Consider the following 18,681-nt stretch of genomic DNA (forward strand, 5'->3'; position numbering starts at 1 on the left):
TTCTTCAAATCTTGGATGCTCCCCTGATCATGCGTAGGCAATATCTCACCAAGTAATCAGTTACAAACCTATAATCTAGTTTAAGTACCATTATATCTTTTTAGAGCCCTTTTCTTCTCATTTTTCTCCTCTTACTGAACACTGATTTTGACACCTCGAGGATCGTGAGAACTTGAGGTTAAGGTAGAGGCAAGGTCCGTGTACACCCTACCCTTCCCCGGAACCCACTTGTGGGATTACACTAGGTATGTTTTGTTTTTTTTTGGTAACTAATATGATTTTATTAATCACTAAGTATCAGAATTACAAACCCACAGTCAGCTTACGACAGTCGACTGTCTCAAGGATCCGAGTAAATCTCACAAGACTCATCGACTAGAGAAGAAGGCAACACGCACTATTCTTCTGCTAGTAGCCAAAATAACTCCTACACTACAAAAGACTATAAACTAGAAAAGAGAGTATGTTGTTGTTGTTGAGGATCGTGACAACTTGCTATATGAGTTTCTGTAAAAAAATAATTCATCTTACTGCTCTTACGTTAATAGTAAGTGGAAGCTCTGTCTTGATTATTGCTTCTTTCCTTCTTTTCCCCCATATATGCTAAATATTTGACTTTGGGACCTTTGGGTGCTTATTCGGTATTCCTCTTTACATGGAAGCAGATGATGGGAATACTCAAAAACAGCACCTTTTGCATCTCTTATCTGGAATTATAGCATGGATAGATCCCCCTGATGTTGTTTCAACAGCAATAGTGAACGGAAAAAGTGAAAGGTTAACATTAGCACCAATGCCTGCATATTTTCTATTAATGTGCTACGCTTGACCAATTTTTCAATTTTGTCCAGTGAATTCCTTGATGGATGCCGAGCCTTACTATACATGGCTACTGTAACCACAGTGCTAGTATTTGATGAACTGCTGAAGTCTATAAGGTCAGCAGTAACCACCGTGGTAGTATATATATATATATATATATATATATATATATATATATATAAATGTATATGATGTAACCATCAACACTCGTGCTTTATTCTTGCAGTTTTATGGTTATCCTTCATTTTTTCTCTTGTGAGAATATTTGATTATGTTAATCACTTCTACTTTAATGCTCAGGCCTTATGGCACTCTTAGTTTGTTGTCCGCCCTGATGTGTGAAGTCATTAAAGACCTTATGGCAAACCACACTGAAGAGGAGACGTGGAGCTGGGTAGCACGTGATATCTTGTTGGACACTTGGACTACACTTCTGACGGTATTTCTTTATACAGCTTCCAATGATGTTACTGGAAAAGTTATGGGCATATGATGTTTTTAGGCATACTTGAGGTGCATTTAAGCACTGAAGTTAGTTGCAGTGTTGATTATCACACACAAGTTCCATCAGATGGATTTCTCCAAATTTTATTCCTTGTGCAACTGTTTGACCCAATCTAGCACTCAAGCTACTACAACCATTGCTCTATATTCTGCTTTTGCACTAGATCGAGCAACCAGAGTCTGTTTCTTACTCTTCCAGGATAGATTACCTTCTACATTATTATACTGAACCTTATTTATATTTTATAGACACTATATTGCATTCCTTCTCCACGCTAGACACTGTACAATCCTACTTCTATTTCTAACAATGAAAATCTTTATAGCTACACAAATGCGAAGCCTCTATACCTATTCAAATTTTGCCATATAAATTGGAACGGATGGAATATTATGTATGTACTTTTTCTAAGTTTGTGCCTTTCTTCACCAAAGCACAGCACCTTAAGCCCCATTAAACATGACATTTTTCTAGGCATTCTACATTTGTCTGCTAGACTATCCTAGTGCACCTATTTATTGAAGCGGAAGAGAGAACATTATGCTGTGCAAATGAGGAATTAAGAAGTCTGTATAGGGGGGAATATATGTATAGTATTTTTGAGCAGATTTTTTTTGTTTTTTATTTGGCATCTGACAATCAATATTACTGTTTGAACTGTCCAAAGGTTTTGGAGAGTTGGTTTCCTTCCTCCAAAATACCAATTTTCCTAGAACACCTTTTGATCTTGGAGCGGCGAGCTGATTGCTTATTATTTGCTTCTTTTTTGGACTCATGCTTTAGGAACATTTTCCCTTTTAAGTACATGTCATGATGGAGGAGGAGGCATTACCTTTCTATGATGCCCTCATTGTTTGTATTAAGTTATATTGCTGTCTCACATGGTCGTGTAAAGACTTCCTAAGGTGTTTATAGAGGTACTGGTGGCCTCACCTGTTGCCTTAAGGTTCATATTAATTTCTGATAATTTTTCATAATTGAAGTGCTAGCACAATTGCTTTTCGTTTCCCTTTTCAGCCTAGAGGAAAGCATAGATAAACAACAAGAGCTAGGAACTGCATGCTTGTATGAAAGCCTTAGCGATAGAAAAGTTTGCAAGTGATGCTATTCAACAATGCTGAGCTTCTCTTAGTTCACGAACACTGTAGGACTTATGGTATAAACGAGGAAAAAAAGAAACAGAAATAACAAGGGAGTGATAGTCTAATGGTTAGAGCCCTCCTCCTTCAAGCATGAGACTTGGGGCTTCAGTCAGCAGGGGAGCAAAGTGGGAAAGACCTATTGGGCTCCCGTGTGCCTTTTTTTTTTTCCGTTTTTCTTTTTAAAGGAACATGGTTGCCATATTTAAAAAATAAAAATAAAAATTGTGAGTCTTTAGGATATTTCCATAAACAATTGATATAAAAAAACCAATAGTTGTAAATTAACAACTCATAAATCCAATCTCATTGCGGATTACATTTTGATTTTAACAGTAATTGAAGTGGTTTGGTTGCTTCCTTTCTCTTTCTCTCTCTACCTTCCCTTTTTGTTATTGTATTTTTTGAGGGGTTGGAAGGGGGTTGTTTTAGCAGCTTTCAGTGTACAAAAATCTTAGTGTCGGTTTAATTAGTTCCCGTAATTTGACTACTCTTCAGTTTTAGAGTATTGGTTCAAACTTCATAAAGCCTGAGCCTATTTTAGAATTTCTGTGCCACAGGATGCAACAATGTAAGTGGTGCACTCTCTCTCACTGATTTTGTGTGGTTGTGAAATTCTTTGTTGTTTTCTTAGTATATAAATGTCTACACTGTTTAAAAATGCTGACACGTCTTCTAAACGTTGAAGATTTAAATGTGTATAGCATTAAATATTGCTTTGGATAATCACAGCCTAGTAATGGTATTGTTATGTTCATGAAATTTCATAGTTAAAATATGTAAAATTCAGCTTTTCAGATGGAGATATGATATCTATGTACACACACAGAGAGGCATATATATATATATATATATATATATATGTATGTATGTATTAGTGTGCGATCTATACACACACCTACACTAATAGTCTTTTAAATATCCGTACTCGTATTTATATATTTTATGTACAACATTTCAGCCTTTGGATGGTTCTATTAGCCATGCGGTTATTCCTTCGGAAGGGATTGGAGCTGCATCTCATCTCTTTGCCCTGATTGTAGAGTCTGAATTAAGAGGTAATTCATATCTAATACGAATATAAATTCTTGATTTAAAGTTCTTACTGTCTTGGTCACTTTGTAACATGATCCCTTGTGTAGCTGCTTCTGCATCCGCCTTCAATGATGAGAATGAGACTGATTATCTTCAGGCTTCTATTGCTGGTAGTTAAATATACTTCATTCATTAATTATTTAAGCTTCTTTTTTCGATTCCTTTTTGTAATGTCTATTATGACGTTTCAATTGTCTTTCTACTTTGTTATCCTTTATATCTTCATAGTTGTTTCCTTTTTTTCTTTTCTTCCACCTTTTGTACTTATTTCTTATTCTTTCTTATTGTTGTTTTTAGCCATGGATGAAAGATTGAGTTCGTATGCACTTATTGCTCGAGCAGCTATTAATGTTACTGTTCCTTTTCTGATACGACTCTTCTCTGAGAAATTTGCCCGTCTACAACAGGTACTTCGTCACTCTAATCTCTTGTTGTTTTTCTCTTGGGCATCTGTATGGTCATTCAGACTGTTCATTCAGCTAGCAAACTTGTCCCCTTTCAGAATTTATCTTTTCAACTTATTATGTTTTTGTATTTCTGAGCATCCTTTAACTTTTCTCAGTATTTTAGTTATCCGTACAAGTCTTAGTTCCTTAAAAAAATGATATTTTTTGAAATGCTGTTACATGTCAAACTCAATCAACCTGCTGGATTTGTCTTTCTTCTGGAAGTGATATCATCATCTAAGTGTTTAATTGTTGATCCGCTATTATTGTCTGTCTGCATTTCCTATCTCCAAAATCCCCCCTAGGAGATCTTTGCTCCATTTTCCGTTGGTGTTGTCTTTTTTCTGCTTTGCCTACCTGTGAAGTCTCTCTTTTCATGTTAGAAGAGTCAATTTTGGATCAAATGCATGTCCAGTATAATTATGTTTATGTTTTTTTGCTAGTTCAGTATATTCTTCAGACAGGTAATGCTGACTTGCTGAACTCTTTCCTTTTATGTAATTATTTGTTGACATGTAGGCAATCTTTCCGGGATGTATTGAGCCCCTCATTTTCACATAGCAATTTTTGAAATCCCGTCCCTTGTACAGTCTTATATGTCTGCTAATCATATGTACATGTGTGTATAAGTTGCTGGGTGTAAGCCACATTTTCTTCTTGTCATGTGTAGGGCAGAGGCTTTAGTGATCCAACTCAAACTTTGGAAGAGCTCTACTCACTTTTGTTAATAACTGGGCATGTTATAGCTGATGAAGGACAGGGTGAAACACCATTGGTAATGAAAATCTTTCTTTATGCTGGTGATTTTTTTGGAGAGATTTTTGTGCTGGGATAATCTCCATTCTGGAAATCCTTTTGAGACAGCATTACTGATTGCATTAATGCAATACATGATTACTTTTTTCCTTGCTTTATCATCGTTGTTCTGAATGTCATCAGTGTTCTGGCTAGCCTTAACTTTTAGCTTAATGATAACAGACAATAGTTTACCTTCAAAACCATTTGATATGATTTTAAGATCTGCACCCTGGCCTTAGAGTCCCCCTTCTTTAACATGTACCTTTGGGGTAGGGAGAAGAAAGGCAGATGCAGGATTAGGCAAATATAGGAAGGGGGTCATTGATTTGTGTGCATTTATTTGTTTATTTCTCTTTTCCAGTATAAATATAGACATGTTCTATTGTACACGCCCTGCATCTGCTTATGCTGCATTAGTGATTTCTATGAGTTCCTGGTGTTGTAAACACAAATCTTTGAAATACACTATTTTATTTTCTGTTGTGATTCCATTTCCTGTGGTTCTGCACATGGGGTGAAATTTGTTACTTCTCATTAGGTGCCTGATGCTATACAATTCCAATTTATGGATGTTATGGAGACGGACAAGCATCCAGTTGTCATACTTTGTGGGTAAGTTCCTTACTTCCTCTCCGTGGATAGTTCAAAAAGTAAGATATCTAACCATTCTCTATCACTATTTACATGTTGTCAATATCATAATGTATTACTTCAATTTATCTGACTTGAAGGCTCCCATATTGCTTAGTTTGCAAAGTATCAATCTTTTTTTGATGACCATGGTGTTCGAGCCCGCTTGCGCCCTCCTCGACTAATTCCATCCGGTTTTTGCTATCTCCCAGCAACACAGGTAGTGGGTAACTCTACCCACCAAAGCTTGGGAAAATAAGAAAAAATTACCTAGTATTTTGTTTCACTGAGAACTTCATTGACCACTAGTCCACACTTTTGGATTCCATGCGAAGTATCAATCTGTAGAGTTTCTTAGGGTACATTTGTTTTTATTAAGATTTAGACGTCTGAATTTGTATACACATCTATATATTAAGATCTTGTCTCTAGATCTGAACATTGATTGCGTATATCTAAACATAATAAATATACAATTATAATATAATGGTGATAAAATTCATATTAAAAAAATATTAGCGAAATTATCCCAGGGATTTGGTCTAGTGGTAAGAGCGCAACAAGTAATGTGTGTTAGATGCACGTAATGGGTTCCAACTTTTTGGCAGACAATTTTTTTTTTCATTTAAGTGGAGAAGAGTAAAGGGGAGGGCCTGTTATTCACCCAGTTTTGAGTGTGAGCCAGGTTACTAGTTTCTCTATCGTAAAATGAAAAATAGAGACTCTTATAAATACATGAATTAGCTCTCTTTACTTTTGACTAGTTGTTTTAAGACCAGAGGAACACCAGGGCTGTGCCAAATTACGAGAAGAAGCTCAAAATGCAAGCTGCGATTGAATCTATCCGAGCACGCGCCTTCATGCACCAACACGTGAGAGGCCAGATCGAACTTTAGATGGTGCGTAAAGAAACAACCCTTCTTTCACAATTGCCATAGATGTTTCTCCAAAGCTATTATGTTCCTTCGTCGGTGGTGGTTAGGAAATGCGGTCACTCTTTAAGAGATGATACTAAAACCTTTTTCAAATGTATAGAAAAGTTGCCAAAATTTTGAGCCCAGTAGGTTTTGATACCACGTAAGAGACAAGGTATTGCAGAGTAACTTGTATAATATATTACTCCCAAAGGTAACAGGTAAAAATAAATGTGCATATGGTTCTAAATATGGAAAGAACAAAAAAAAGAAATCCTATAAATCTGCTGTGAATCCTTTTAAATGTGCTACCTTCATTACCTCAAAATATGATTACATTCATTCTTCAGTTTCAAAAAAAAAAATGATTACATTCATTCTGTAACAATAATGGAAGTGGAATTTCCTTGAGATGTGTTAAGAGATGAGTTATTACAATGTTAGTATAGGACATGAATGAAGTTGGTCTTGTAAAATTACATAGAATGTTGAATATCAATGTAAAAATTATCCAAATCAGATTGTCGATTTTATTATTTTTTCTTATTTTAGCCATCCTCGTTGGCCTCTTTCTTGCCTTCCGTCATTTGGAACAAAAAGTTTTCCCCAACACGAGAGTAAGATGGTTTTTTCTTCATACTTCACTGAGCATTAAATACTCAAAACCTCTTTAAGATGAGAGGGCTAGTGAAGTGATTCCTCCCAAGCGGTTTGTGGTCTATGACACAAAGGGTCTTATTCTCATTTCCTGCATTACTCACCACCTGGAGATCACCGATGGTAATTTCTTTGTGTCAAGATGAACCTTGTGTTATTCCATCACCTTTAAGTGAATTCTAGTACCAAGCTAAGTTGCTCGGACTCGGGTGCGGGTATCCGAGACGGATGCGAATCCGAGAGTCGGATTCGGTAAAATCCAAACTTTAAGATTCGTGGGTGCGAATCCGAATATGGATACGGGTGCGGGGATACGGCTAAAATTTTTCAATATTATAAAAATATAGTTATTAAGATATTCTAAGTTTGAAAGATATGTTGTGATAAACTTACATGTATTTTGTAGAATTCAATCTTCCATTCTTCAAGATGAGATTACTCTTCCATTCTTCCTACAAAGACGCAACAAAATAGAAACTAAACATTAAAAGCATTTACAAATTAGTGAATTACAGAAGAATAAATATAACTAAAAGAATCAATAAAAATTGAAAAGAAGAACTAACCTTAGAACATGGATAGTAACTCTTGTCTCGTGAAACAAAGTGAAAGTGAAAATACTGCAAGTATTAAAATTTAAGATGTACCCAAAGATAATTATCCACAATTTAGATATTCATAATTATTAATCATATTCAATACACCAAGTAAAAGTGTAAAACATACTATTTAACAAAAATCAAGAGATTGTCTCAACTTAATCCATAACTTAAAATTAACATAACAACAAAATATTGTCAATTATCAAGTTATTTAATTAAGTTAGCTATCTCTTCCACATCTTCCACATCTTCTTCAACTTCTTCCAAATCTTCAAACTCTTCCTCAAATATCACACCTTCAATTTGAGGTTCATCTATTGAAAGCTCGGTTAGATCATTAATTGTCTCATCAATATCAAATCGATCTCCACCTAAAATAAATTAAAAAGAATAAATATATTAGAAGATTTTACATAAAAAGAAAAAAACATCATTTAAACTAAATAATTGAAGAAAATAATAAAGAAAATATAGACATACCAACATCCCAATATTTGCTTGGCCCATTTATATATTTTTCTTTCTTGCGAGACAACAACCGGAGATTATAATGTACAAACACTAAATCTTCGGCTCTTGAAGTTGCTAACTTATTTCTCTTGATATTGTGAATCAAAGAATATGTACTCCAATTTCTTTCACAACAAGAGGAAGAAGCCGGTTGAGTAAGCAACTTGTAAGCTAATTGTTGCAAAAGTGGAGCCGAGACCCCATGATTTGCCCACCAAGAAAGAGAATCTTCATACATCATAGCCTCAATCACGTGAGGCTCACTAAAATAGCCACTTCCGCTACAAAAGGATCCATACTCCAATGAGACTTGTTTCATTTCATTAGAATCTTTAAAGTACCTTTGAAAGCACTTGACTCTATTCAATGAAATTTCACTATCTTCATTAGGAGCTAGCTTTCGAATTCCATTCTCTCCTTGAAGCCATGATTCATGATAATATTTGGGAACCAAAGAATGTGCCATACAATGTAGAGGTGTGTTACTTTTGTTCCACCTAGCCACAAGAATATCATGAATAGTATCAAAAAAATTTGATTGACCGGAAATGAGATCTTTCCCCTCATGCTCAAAGATGACTTTCTTGACCTTCTCAATCATTGAGTCCCACATATCATAGATGAGATGTAATTTTGGACCATCAATATCGGCACTTCTTAGCATATCAACAATTGGTTCCGTAAATTTCAAGAAATAATCAATACTATCCCATTTTTCATCATTCATTATAAGGGATTTTATTTCACGTGTTTTGGCTTCAATTCCCTTATCCCCCTTATAATTCTACCATTCATCATCCATGACCATTTTCTCCAAAGAAGATTTCACTTTGCAAATTCGGGTGGTCATAATGATGTGTGAGGCAAATCTTGTTTCACCAACCTTTAACAAACACAAATCCGAATATTTTTGAAAAAGTGCATGTGCCAAGTCATGGTTCACAACAAAGTTCTTCAAATTACTCACTTCACTAAGTAACTCTAAAATCCATTTACAATTAGTAAAGTGAGGTGATTTTTCCGAAGGTTGGCACATACTTTTCAAAGCTAGATTCAAACAATGAACAACACAAGGAGTCCAAAATATATGAGGATATTTTTGCTCCACAATAGTACCGGCAAGTTTCATATTACTTGCATTATCCGTAATAACTTGAACAACATTGTTTGAACCTACATTTTCTATTGCTTCAATAAATAAGTTAGCAATATATTCACCATCTTTTACGATTCCACTAGAATTGATTGAATTTAAAAGCATTGGACCTCCACTAGATGATGCCATTATATTGATCAAAGGTCGTCTTTTAGTATCGGACCATCCATCCGAACAAATCGACAATCCTTTCTTTTTCCATGTACCTTTAATTGGCTGCAACTTTCTATCAATATGTGTTTTTTCTTGAGCTAAAAGAGTTGTCCTCAATCTATTATATGATGGGGGAATATAACCGGGAATGGAATTTTCGGCTAGAAACTTAGAATATTTTTTAAAATAAGGAGAGTTTGCAAAGTTGAACGATAAACCTGATGCGTGAAAATTTCTTCTTTGTTTTATTTTCTTAAAATTATTTTTATTCTGACAATTAAAATTTAATAAAAATAATAATAATAATATAATAATAATAATAATAACAACAACAACAATTATAATAATAATATAAAAAACATCCACCTAAATAGGACGTTTTGATCGTTATTTTGAAAAAAAAAAGTAATTATCCAACTAAATAGGGAGTTTAAATATTTCCCATTACACTCCTACTTCAAAACAAATTGAAAAACTTTTAAATTAAAATTATTTCTTTTAAAAAAATATACTAACTATTGTTTAGTTTACGTTAAATAAATATCTTATTTGCTTTTATTTTCTTAAAATTAAAATTTTATTTTGACAATTAAAATTTTAAAATTCAAAAACTGAATGCTAAACAATTAAATAAGAAATATGAAGTTAAATTTTTTTAGATATCTCCATCATTATTTTAAAAGTTTAAAATTGATTGTCAAAAAATTAAATAAGAAATATCTCTCTCTCTCTCTCTCTCTATATATATATATATATATATATATATAATATTTCCAATTGAAAACACTTTTTTCTAACGTCTGAGAATGAAAAGATTTTTGGAGTTGATGGCTGATGGGATGTTACTTTTTCTGACGCCACTCTTTTTGAAGACTTTTTGATCTTTCTTTTTTTCAAAGGTAAATGTATTGTGTACATATTTTCAACAAAGATTAAAAAAAAGACTTTGTATTTCCTTTACTTTTTGAAGAAAAAACTCTTCTTTCTTCTCTTCTCTTTATTTTTTCAACTTTGTCTTCTTTATGTTGCGTCGCCGGAGCCGGAAACTGATTTTCTCTTCTTTCTTCTCTTCTCTGTACTTTTTCAAGCTTTGTCCTCTTTATGTCACCGGAAACTGATTTTTTTCTTCCCCAAATCTTTTCTCGGCTTCGGTCAAAGTGTCCGGATCGGATTGACCAAATACGACACGCACCCCGCACCCGCGCCCGCACCAGTGTCGCGTCGAGACGGGTTCGCCTGCAAATATGAAGAGTCCACGCAACATAGGTACCAAGTATGTCTTGCAACTTTAACACTCATAAGTGGAATAAAGCTTTGTAAAAGTGTCACACTAGTAGCTGTTTGCCGTATCTTGTTAAGAATTCCCACATCGGAAAGGAGTGGGAATTTAGTCTCCTTATATGGACTTCGACAATCCTCCCCTCATGAGCTAGCTTTTGGGTTGAGTTAGGCCTAAGATCCGTCCTTACATGGTATCAGAGCAAGGCCCATCCCAATTCTTTGTTCACTGATGTTGGCCCCCCATATTATAGTGTCCATGCTCTAGTAAATGAGCTCTGGGGGTGCGGGGGAGTGTTAAGAATTCCCACATCAGAAAAGGGATGAGAATTTGGTCTCCTTATATGGACTTAGACAATCCTCTCCTCATGAGCTAGCTTTTGGGGTTGAGTTAAGCCTAAGATCCATCTTTACATCAGAATATAAATTTTCAATTGGGGCATAAAGCTCCAAAGGATTGAGCAGGAAATTTAATAGTTAATCTTTACTTACCGAGTTTATATCAGCCATACAATGGGGACTTGTCGTCCTCCGGTGTTCTACCTTCTCTTTATTTTTAAGATTGCCGTATTATTGTATTCAACTTCATACTCTTGTCTTATTTTGTCTGGTGCAGATCAATAATAAAATTTGCTGAGCAGAGTTTAAATCCAGAGATGAGAGCGTCGTTCTTCAGTCCAAGGCTAATGGAGGTAGTTTGTCAAAATTTCTGCTCTATTAAGATCTTCAACATGATTAGTTATGTCACTGCAATGCATCCTTAATAGCTCAGCATTCTCCATCCTGTCATATCCTTTGACACACTCCCACAATCCTCAAATATGTGTGAAGTATTATTTCTCTGTAAACCCAATAAGACTATTTTCATGAAATTATGCTAATACTTAAATCCTTTTCTTTCCATATTGATTATTATGTTCCACATTTCCCACTGTCTCTTAACTAGGCAACAGCTAGAAAAAAAGAAGGAAAGAAAACAGTACTAATTCTCAAGATCAAGTCCATCCATGATGTGAAATGGAACTGTTTGGTGTCTTTTTTTTCTTGGTGAAAGGAAATTGGATAGAGGAAGTAGATGAGATGATAGATTTCTTAGGTGCTCTGTAAAGCTTGAATGTTTAACTTTACCACCTTGTAACTTTTTGGAGGTGGTCAACATTCCTTAATGCTGAAGAATACAACAGTACTAATTCTCAAAAAAAAAAAAAAGATCCACAATCCCATAATAATTACTTTGAAGGGTTAGTTGGTTGATGATTCAGTTAGACATGAATTTTAATGCATAAATTCTTATACACTGAATAACATTACGAGGATTGTTTTGGAGAGAATAAATAATATGGGAATTGTTATTCAAGATTACGTAACTCTTATCCATGTACTGCTAATACACGTATTACTTTTTCCACCTTCTAAATGGTATAAATAATACATAGATTTTCATGCAATGTTTAGTTTCCGGTATTAAAAGTCACTAAACATATGTGGATTTTATATTAGAAACCAAACGTCGTATAAAGTTATATGGAGATTAACTAGTGATGTAGGGTTTTGTACTTCATAAAAAACGTTTTAATAAATTAGTACAAGTTTTTGATATTTTTGCTTATACCACGTGGGACTATAACAGTAACCAAATGTGACCTGAGTGTTTGATCATGATAGCCATTGTACTGTTTGGAGGGGGAGGGGGGGGGGGGGACACTGCTTTGAGGCTGTCAGGACCAACATAAATTACCCACCCTCCTTTTGATCAAAACATGTTTGATTAAAAAATGATAGACTTAAGGACATGACAATATATGTGGTACAAGGGGAATAAGCTGATCTTTACTAAATATCTGTGCCTAATCCTAATTGCCACACCAGATACATGAACACGTGTTCAACGTTTTGTGATATTTTCTGCACAAGTTTGGCAATATTTGGTTCTGTAACTCTGCACTCTGTGCTGTCTCTTAAGTTGGACAAAAAAATTTGAGCCCAGATGATCCTTGTGACTAGGTTTATATGTTAATAACCTTTTTAGTTATGCTTTTTCAATTTTATAATTCCTGATGTGATCCTACAATGTAGTGGCCCTTTGCAGGGGCTTCCTTTTGGTCTTACATTCTCAGCTATCAATTCTTTAATATACTTCAAGAGTTATGTAGTCTATCTTCAGTACCTACTTATATTTTTCATGTTACACACTCAGGGTTAACTCATATGCTCATTCTGTCCAGGCGATTGTATGGTTCCTTGCAAGATGGTCAACTACTTATCTAATGCCACCTGATGAAAATAAAGGGAGTGCATCTTCAGATAATCACAAGGCAAAACATTACAAAAATGTATTGCTTAATTTTTGTGAAGAGGACAACCAGGGGAAAGCAGTGCTTGATCTTATTCTTCACATTTCGAAGACAACACTCACTTCATATCCTGGAGAGAGGGACTTGCAGGTAGGCAAAGTAGAACAGCCTTTCGTTGTACAATGACCTTACTGTGTCTGTATTCAAACATAATTCAATGACTGCAATTGTCCAAAATGTCCACATGTCCTCATTGGCCAGTCCCAAATCTGTGCACTTCCTTGGAAAGGAAAATACAATTTGTTGTCAGTCCAAATTTAAAACAAGACATTCAATTTAGGACTGGTATTTTGTGTGTAGGCCGTAGTAGTGCAGCACCTTATTCTTTTGGATGTCCCATTATCTCAAATATTTATTCTCAGTAAATGATAGAAGCAAGTAAACAACTTGGTAGGGAGTTTCATTGGATTTATTGCCCGTATAGCCGACTTGGCATTTTCCCACTCTTATTGTGGAAACAAGAACTTTTCTCCTCACTTCTGAAGTTTTTATTACCTCATTGAAATAAATTGGTTTTGTAACTTTCTTTTCTTATTTAAGATACAGCAGCTTCTCTGGTGTGCATTCAATGTGAGTCTAGTTTTTTGCATTTTTATCATTAAATTGAGCCTTTTTCATATTCGGTGAATTTAGGTGTTCTCGGGCACAACCTGCCTCAACGAACTGTTGGGGTTTAGACTGACGAGAGTATACGGGCAATTTATTGGTATCCCATAGAATGAACAAAGAGTTCAGAAGAAATATAAAGAATGAAGGTACCCAAGGGTTTGGCTTAGTGGTCAATGAAATGGATTTAGAACCATGAGGTCTTAGGTTCAAATCCTATCAGAGACAAAAAAAAAACACTAGGTGATTTCTTCCCATCTATCCTAGCCTTGGTGATAGAGTTACCTGTTGCTGGTGATAGGTGGAAGGTATTCCAAAGAATTAGTTGAGGTGTGCTGAAGATGGCCTGGACACCACACTGACAAAAAAAAGAAAAAAGAATGAAGGTCTTTTAAGAATGTTCAGCTTGATCAGTTCTTCAACCTAATAGGTCTTGGATGACCTAAAGACATATTTTTAAAGTGGGAAGTGATTCACAATTAGAAGACTGAATTTCCTAACTAATTCTCTTAATTGATTCTAGTTGATGCACACAATACTTCTTAGTTTATGCCCTTAATTATAGAATATTGTCATGACCCAATTTGGGCCATGACCGGCACTAAGGGGTAGAATCCCAAAGCAAGCCTTGGTAGAAATTTACAACATATCAAGCAGAGTTTCCCTATTTTTGAGCCTATTCAAAGATACCTCTGTCTACGGATCAACAGCTAACCAACATATATTAACCAATTAAGTCATAATCTTTATCAACTAACTATTTACAAAGAAATAATACTAAAACCATCACCAAATACAAAGAGAAGTCCAGTACTTGTCATAAGTATATAATAAGAAAGAATACTCACGACACTAAGGAACTATCTGGCCATAGATATTGTGAAGTATATTTGGGAAAACATTTGGCAAATACTGTATGGCCATACAACTTGTCATAATCGGGCAAGCGTACATGCCAGTTGCTCACAAATATTTACTCATTAATTACAAAATATTACTAACACTCCCCCTCATGGTGAAGCGTACATGCCAGTTCCTCAGAGCTTGCTGCAGATGTATTTACTTCTGGAATCTTGAAATAATTTTGTGATTATATGATAGACTTTACTGCTGAAATAGTAAATAAAGGAGCAAATACTGCTGTTTCACACTAGATACAGTGATATTACAACAAGAAGTTCTGAAAAAAAAACAATCACGAGTACACTACTAACATAATAAATTACATCCCAAGACAATAATGAACTTTAGTTATATAATCATAAAGATCACAACCTTTCTAGACATTCGAGAGGCTAGAAACTCTCCTAGAATTCCCTTTTTCTTTATTTTCTGAATACCCTTTCCTAACTGCCCTGTCCCTATTTCTACAGATAAAACCACCCAATACATGTGTAACTGTCCTGTCTCATGATAGTTACTAAGTTTCTTAATTTTTTATTTTGGCCTCCTGGAATAAGTTTTTATAACTTGAGGCTCATCATTACCCTTCCCTATAAGAGTCACCTTGTCCTCAAGGTGAAAGTCCGGAAATTGTTGATAGATGACTGCATATTCCTCCTAAGTATTCTCAAATTCTAGTAGAGTCTTCCACTTGATTAGCACTTCCAATTTACCATTGATTAGATTCCTGATCTGCCTCACTGCCTCAGGCTCAACTTGAAGCTCCAATTCTTGGGTAAGAAATGGAGGTAGGTTTTGAGCAGGAGTAGTTGGAAGCAAGCATTTTCTCAACTGTGAAACATGAAACACTGAATGAATGCGTGCTCCAAGTGGTAACTCCAACCAATAAGCTACGGGACCAATCTTTTCCAAAATCTGGAAAGGACCATAAAAGCGGGGACTGAGTTTTTCATTGATCTTCTTAGCCAAAGAACGTAATTTGTAGGACCGAAGTTTGAGATATACCATTTCAGCAATCTCAAAAGTCAGTTCTTTATGATGTAATCTCAAAAGTCAGTTCTCTATGATGTCGATCAGCTTGATTCTTTATTCTTTGTTGTGCTTGTAACAAATATTCTTTGAGTTTGGTTAAGATCAGATTTCTAGTGCGTACTTGCTCATTTACTTCTTGCACTGCTGAAGTAGTGTCATCCATGTGAAAAATTGATGATGGATCCCTTCCGTATAATGCTTTTAAGGGTGTCATACCTGCAGATCTATTAAAGGATGTATTAAAGCAATACTCGGCCCAATATAACCAGTGGGACCATTCCTTAGATTTTTTCCTACCATACAACAGAGATATGTCTCCAAACTCCTATTCACCACTTGTGTTTGCCCATCAGTTTCTGGATGATTGGAACAGCTAGGCCTTTAGGTAGTGCCTGTTAGTTTGAATAGTTCCTTCCAAAATTGGCTTATGTACACACAGTCACGATCAAACACGATAGACTTGGGAAATTCATGCAATTTAACCACTTCCTTAATGAAAACAACTGCCACATCTTTCGCATTAAAAGGGTGTGAAAGTGGAATAAAATGTGCATACTTAGTAAGACGATCTACCACAACCAAAATAGTATCAAACCTATGGGATTTAGGAAGTCCAGTAATGAAGTCCATACTTACATCCTCGCACACATGATGAGGTATAGGCAAAGGTTGGAGTAACCCCGTAGGACTCAAAGTTTGAGACTTGTTCTTTTGACAGATTTCACACCTAGCAACAAAGTCTTGCACATCCCTCTTCATACCTTCCAGTAGATATTCTCAGACAGCCTTTTATATGTGTGAAGATAAGCCGAATGGCCTCCTATAGGAGAAGAATGAAACTCTTTCAATAGCCCAGGTATTTGATATGATCCTTTTGGCAAAACCAAGCGTCTTTTGAATAGTAGATATCCATTCTTCAAGCTGTAGTTGTACTTGTCATCTGCTTGTTGTCCTGAAATTGACTTTTGCAAAGTAGAAGCCATTTTGGTGTCTCATTGTACTTCCTAGTCCCATTCTCCTTGTCTTTATATTGCCAAATTGAAAATCCGTATAACTCTGAACATTCCCCGTGTCTTGACAAAGCATTAGCCACTCAACACTCGGTTTGTACTTGATCTCAAACTTATAACCCATGAGCTTGGGAACCCATTTCTGCTGATTCTCATCCATAACCCTCTTTCCTAGAAAAAATTTAAGGGCTTTTTGGTCCGTTTTTATGAAGAAATGATGGCCTAGCAAGAAGTGATTCCATCTCTTAATAGCCAACACAATAGCCATTAGCTCTTGTTCATATATCAAACATTGTCTTGCTCTGGAAGAAAGCATTCGACTGAAATAGGAAATAGGTTTACCATTTTGCATTAAAACTACACCAACACCAAATCCCGAAGCATCAGCTTCAATTACAAAGGGTTGAGAAAAGTTTGGCATCGCTAGAACGGGCGTTTGAGTCATAACCAACTTCAATGCCTCAAAAGCTTGTTGAGCGCGTTCTTCCCATGAAAAGGCATCCTTTTTTAGTAAATCAGGCAGCAATCTTACCATAATCTTTGACAAATTTTCTGTAATATCCAGTGAGTCCCAAAATGACCCGCAAAGACTTTATATCTCTAAGAATTGGCCAAGATATCACTCTCAATCTTGGAGAGTCAGCTTGCACTCCTGCAGAGTAGATGATATGACCCAAATATTCAAGTTTAAGTTGACCAAACATGCATTTTTTCTTGTTGATTCTGTTTGAGAATATCCAAAACAACCTTCAAATGCCCAAGATGTGAAGCATAATCCTTACTGGTAAATCAAAATATCATCAAAGAATACTAAAATAAATTTTCGCAAATGATCCCTGGTAATATCATTCATCAGTGATTGAAAAGTTGAGGGTCCATTGGTCAAACCAAATGGCGTGACCATAAACTCATAATGTCCCTCATGAGTGTAGAAGGCTGTTTTTTCTTCATCTCTAGCTTGAATGCAAATTTGATTATAACCTGACTTAAGATCCAAATTTGATCTTTTGAGAATGACGAAATCGATTCAACAACTCTCTTTTAAAGTCTTCCCATGTTAACATTTGTTGCAGAGACTCCATCCAATAATACCAATTTAAGGCTTTTCCTTCCAAACAAACACCGACTGCCTGTAATCTTTCCGCTTCAAAAATTTCATTCACAGCAAAATATCGCTCCACTCTGAAAATCCATCCCAAAGGATCGTCTCCTTCGAAAATCGGTAGTTCTAGTTTCTGAAACTTCTTCCCATCTTTTTCTGCAGCCCAGTTGACATTGTTTTCCTCTTCTTGGTTTCCGACAGATCTGGTTTGAGAGTGGGATGCTTCTGCCATCACAGTTCCCCCTTGTGCTTCAATTCTTGCAAGAGACTCTCATTTCTTGAAATCATCCTTCGAGTTTCCTGACATCTTCTCTTACCCAATTCAGAGATGGATCCAGGATTTAAAGGTGGTGGGTGTCGTATCGCCATTAAATTGACGTGTTCATTAAATCGATCACATATTTGACTTATTTTGACCTTATAAATAGCTACTTGGGATTGTTGTTTAGTTATTCAGCTTTTCAATTTATAAAGACAATTGAATCAAATAAATAAATAAATAATGATAACTTGGCGCAAAGAAAAACACTTTCAACAATATCCTCTATGATTGCACTTGGTGAATTTTCACACTCTAAATACACTCAATAATAATATAGTTATTTATATTTATTAATAGTTCACGCTTTATGTAACAAACTTAAATAAAGTGGTTGGAATTAATTATTGTACATGCACAATTTTAATAACAGAAATGAAGTCTTATGTAGTTGTTTTGACTCGCAACAATAAAAAACTTTAAAGACCAATGAATTCATATGAAATTTTAGTATAATCTCATGTCATCTTTTAATGCAATATGCATTTTATTTTGTAATTTTAAATTCTCGATAAGATTTAAATTATCATATTCTAAACTATTTCTTTTTTCATATGCATTCAAATGATTTAGATAATAGAACAAAGGGTAAGAGAAATTTGACATTGAGTTTCAAAAGTTTTGACAAAAAGAAAAGGAAATTTTGAGGG

At 35.2% G+C, this 18,681-nt stretch overlaps 2 protein-coding genes across 6 annotated transcripts in view; one reads left to right on the forward strand and one right to left on the reverse strand.

Moving 5' to 3' along the window:
- LOC125863085 (uncharacterized) overlaps positions 1-18,681 on the forward strand; it is an 84,327-nt gene that overhangs the window by 34,283 nt on the left and 31,363 nt on the right. For all 5 annotated transcript variants that reach the window (XR_007446096.1, XR_007446097.1, XR_007446098.1 and 2 more), the window contains 10 exons: positions 666-777; positions 852-938; positions 1,123-1,261; positions 3,428-3,524; positions 3,609-3,671; positions 3,859-3,968; positions 4,678-4,782; positions 5,344-5,417; positions 11,322-11,397; positions 12,931-13,149. Coding sequence is in view for 2 of the 5 variants with exons in the window: in XM_049543235.1 (XP_049399192.1) it covers positions 666-777; positions 852-938; positions 1,123-1,261; positions 3,428-3,524; positions 3,609-3,671; positions 3,859-3,968; positions 4,678-4,782; positions 5,344-5,417; positions 11,322-11,397; positions 12,931-13,149 (1,082 nt within the window). In the remaining 3 variants the exon portion in view is untranslated. The remainder of the gene's footprint in view (positions 1-665; positions 778-851; positions 939-1,122; positions 1,262-3,427; positions 3,525-3,608; positions 3,672-3,858; positions 3,969-4,677; positions 4,783-5,343; positions 5,418-11,321; positions 11,398-12,930; positions 13,150-18,681) is intronic.
- On the reverse strand, positions 7,730-9,359 carry LOC125863089 (uncharacterized). The gene is made up of 2 exons (XM_049543238.1): positions 8,089-9,359; positions 7,730-7,979 (listed from the first exon to the last, which is right to left on the reverse strand). Exons 1-2 carry the CDS (start codon positions 8,843-8,845, stop codon positions 7,816-7,818), a joined length of 921 nt encoding a protein of 306 aa, XP_049399195.1. The 5' UTR covers positions 8,846-9,359; the 3' UTR covers positions 7,730-7,815.

This window comes from Solanum stenotomum, chromosome 4 (genome assembly GCF_019186545.1).
Source record: "Solanum stenotomum isolate F172 chromosome 4, ASM1918654v1, whole genome shotgun sequence".
Taxonomy (NCBI): Eukaryota; Viridiplantae; Streptophyta; class Magnoliopsida; order Solanales; family Solanaceae; genus Solanum; species Solanum stenotomum.

Excerpts from the sequence above, each read along its gene's own strand:
- LOC125863089 (XM_049543238.1), bottom strand. The coding sequence starts at position 8,845 with ATGAATGATGAAAAATGGGATAGTATTGATTATTTCTTGAAATTTACG. Across the intron at positions 7,980-8,088 it reads AAGCAAATATTGGGATGTTG|GTGGAGATCGATTTGATATT; the intron begins GTATGTCTATAT and ends AATTTATTTTAG.